The sequence below is a fragment of the Nansenia antarctica genome (assembly GCF_963989245.1).
Source record: "Nansenia antarctica genome assembly, chromosome: 7".
Classification (NCBI taxonomy): Eukaryota; Metazoa; Chordata; class Actinopteri; order Argentiniformes; family Microstomatidae; genus Nansenia; species Nansenia antarctica.
Genome location: NC_137677.1, coordinates 16615126 through 16617390, shown reverse-complemented (window position 1 = coordinate 16617390; position 2265 = coordinate 16615126). Strand labels below are relative to the sequence as shown.

Genomic DNA, 2265 nt, shown 5'->3' with positions numbered 1-2265 from the left:
CTGTCCTGTACAGAGCACATTCTGGGCTTTCTAATGATGTCACACTTGTGGGGGAGCACATGGACTTTTTTTTTCAAGCCATTTTTTTTCAAAATGGCTTGTATCTCATGTTCCATATTTTATAGCAAGTATGGTAAGTGATACTTTTTTTGCAGATATTATATTTCTTCTGCTAATAATCAAATTGTTCCTTCAATATGAGAGTCTTACCTTCAATTTAGCAAGATTTCAGAAATATACTGTAATTTTAACTGTTTTAAAACACAACTTTTATTCAATGTCCTCTGTAGGGGACAACGGAACTTCCCCAATTTTTTAAACAATGTCCAGTCCCAGTTCAGTTCTTGCCAATTCAATGAGGTCGAGACGGATTCTTCAAGATTATGCAGTCCAACAAAGTCACAAATGATCTTGATGTCTCTAATGAGAAAAAGAATGATTCCCTTTGGAAGGTGAAACCTCTCTTAAACAGAGTGCAACAGGACCTGTGAACACATGAAATGAAAATTATTTTAACAAAAATCCACATGAAAATGAATGCAATCATTACATTACATCATTCTGTGATCAAACCAAGACCCGATGTCCACTACAAGGGACATGATAAAATAAAATAAAATGTAAAAATGTTTCTTTCAACCCCAATACTTAAATTATCAAAAACAAATCTGAATGTCAAAAGCTTTTTTCTTCTGGGTCTCAGGAGATACCAGGATCTCTTTAGAGTGGGATTCTATAGATTATCCCTCTGCAACTACTGTACCAGGATCTCTCTAGAATGGGATTCTGGGAACAAGGTAACCTGTGGGCACAATAGCCACCTATACCCACATCAACAAAGACAAGCAGTCAGTCCTTCACCTAATAGAGGTTCAATTAACATACTATAAGATAAGACAATATGAAATTAAATAGAAATAGCTACATAATCTAAATACATATTATATCTTTAAATAATTACACATACAATATTATTATCGTAATTCTTTCCATGATGTGTGTTTTGCAATAGGTGATTTTTCGAGATCAACATTTAATTGAAGAGCAAAATAACAATATTAATGCTTTCTCTTTGCCACATTTTTACTTGGAGCCCTTGGCAACAGAAAGAAGTAACGACGTGTGTGTCCACGGCATTCCTGCCCTAATAGAGTCACGGGGGAGGCTATTCTCTTCCCACATCGCATGGCAGATACACTCTTATTCACACCATCAGAAGGATAGAGACTCCTCATTAACTCTGTATAGTTCCCCTGCGCATGGACACTTCTCAAGACCGGGTGTGAAATTAGCCAGCCGTCAGACCTCAGTGCTGACGCGAGCGCGCAACGGGATTGATTATAGCGCATCTGTCTCTGTCTCAAATCAAATCAAAAACGGATGGCCAGAGGACCTATGGATAACTATTATTAATACTAATGTCTGGTGATACAGTTTAGTGAGCATATGACAAATAATTCCCAAAGTGAAGTTGAGTGTTTTTGTCTCCAAGTAAAACACCATGAAATGAACTTTCTAAATGTGCATTCATTATCCAATTCAATTGGTGATGTGGATTTACTCTAGAGCGATGACACACAGCTAGTTTCTGAAGTCAGCTTACCGTTTCCCATAGAGTCAGGTGCAGCCACAGAGAAAATAACGTGGGTATCCATTTGAACAACCAAGTTTTAGCGAATGGCATGGTGATAGCACAATTCACGATTTTACGCATAGGCAACAAATAATCCAAATTCAATTGAAACACTGAACAGTTATTTCTCATATCCAGTTAATTAGAACACTTTCGGATTATTTTGAGTTATTATCCCCACGTCTTGCATTCGCCTGTAGAACCTGCAGATGTCCTCTCGTGTCTTCGTTCAGTAACTATAAGTTTGGCGGTGTTTCGGCAGTGCAGGTGTCGAACACAGGACTGGACTGAGCTAAAAGGTTGCGCGCCTCCCCTTCCAAAGCCAGCACGAAGTGGCATCCAGGCAGGCTGAGCTGAGCTCATTCCACACAGCAGGCGTTGATGGCCACGCGGCGCAGGATAGCCTAGAGGTCCGCAGGTTTCATAATGAATAATAATTATAATGTAATATGATCATAATAAACACACCCCTTAAATTGGTACGCATCATTTAACTGAAATATTTATTGTCATCATTCTGGTTTCAGAGCCAGATAACCTGTTTTCTAACCCACCTGGTGGATGAGGAGTTATTAATTCTGCCTGCAAATCGTTTGAGGCGATAGAAAAACGAATGCAGAGGTCAGAAAATG

The 2265-nt window shown here is 38.8% G+C and overlaps 1 protein-coding gene across 1 annotated transcript in view; it reads right to left on the bottom strand.

Annotated features, from left to right (window-relative positions):
• Window positions 1-1684, bottom strand: part of ghrhrb (growth hormone releasing hormone receptor b) — a gene marked incomplete at both ends in the record, with an annotated part of 30514 nt that extends 28830 nt beyond the window's left edge. The window contains one exon of the mRNA XM_080536612.1: window positions 1604-1684. Coding sequence (XP_080392738.1) covers window positions 1604-1684 — 81 coding nt within the window. The remainder of the gene's footprint in view (window positions 1-1603) is intronic.
• Window positions 1685-2265: the final 581 nt, after the last annotated feature.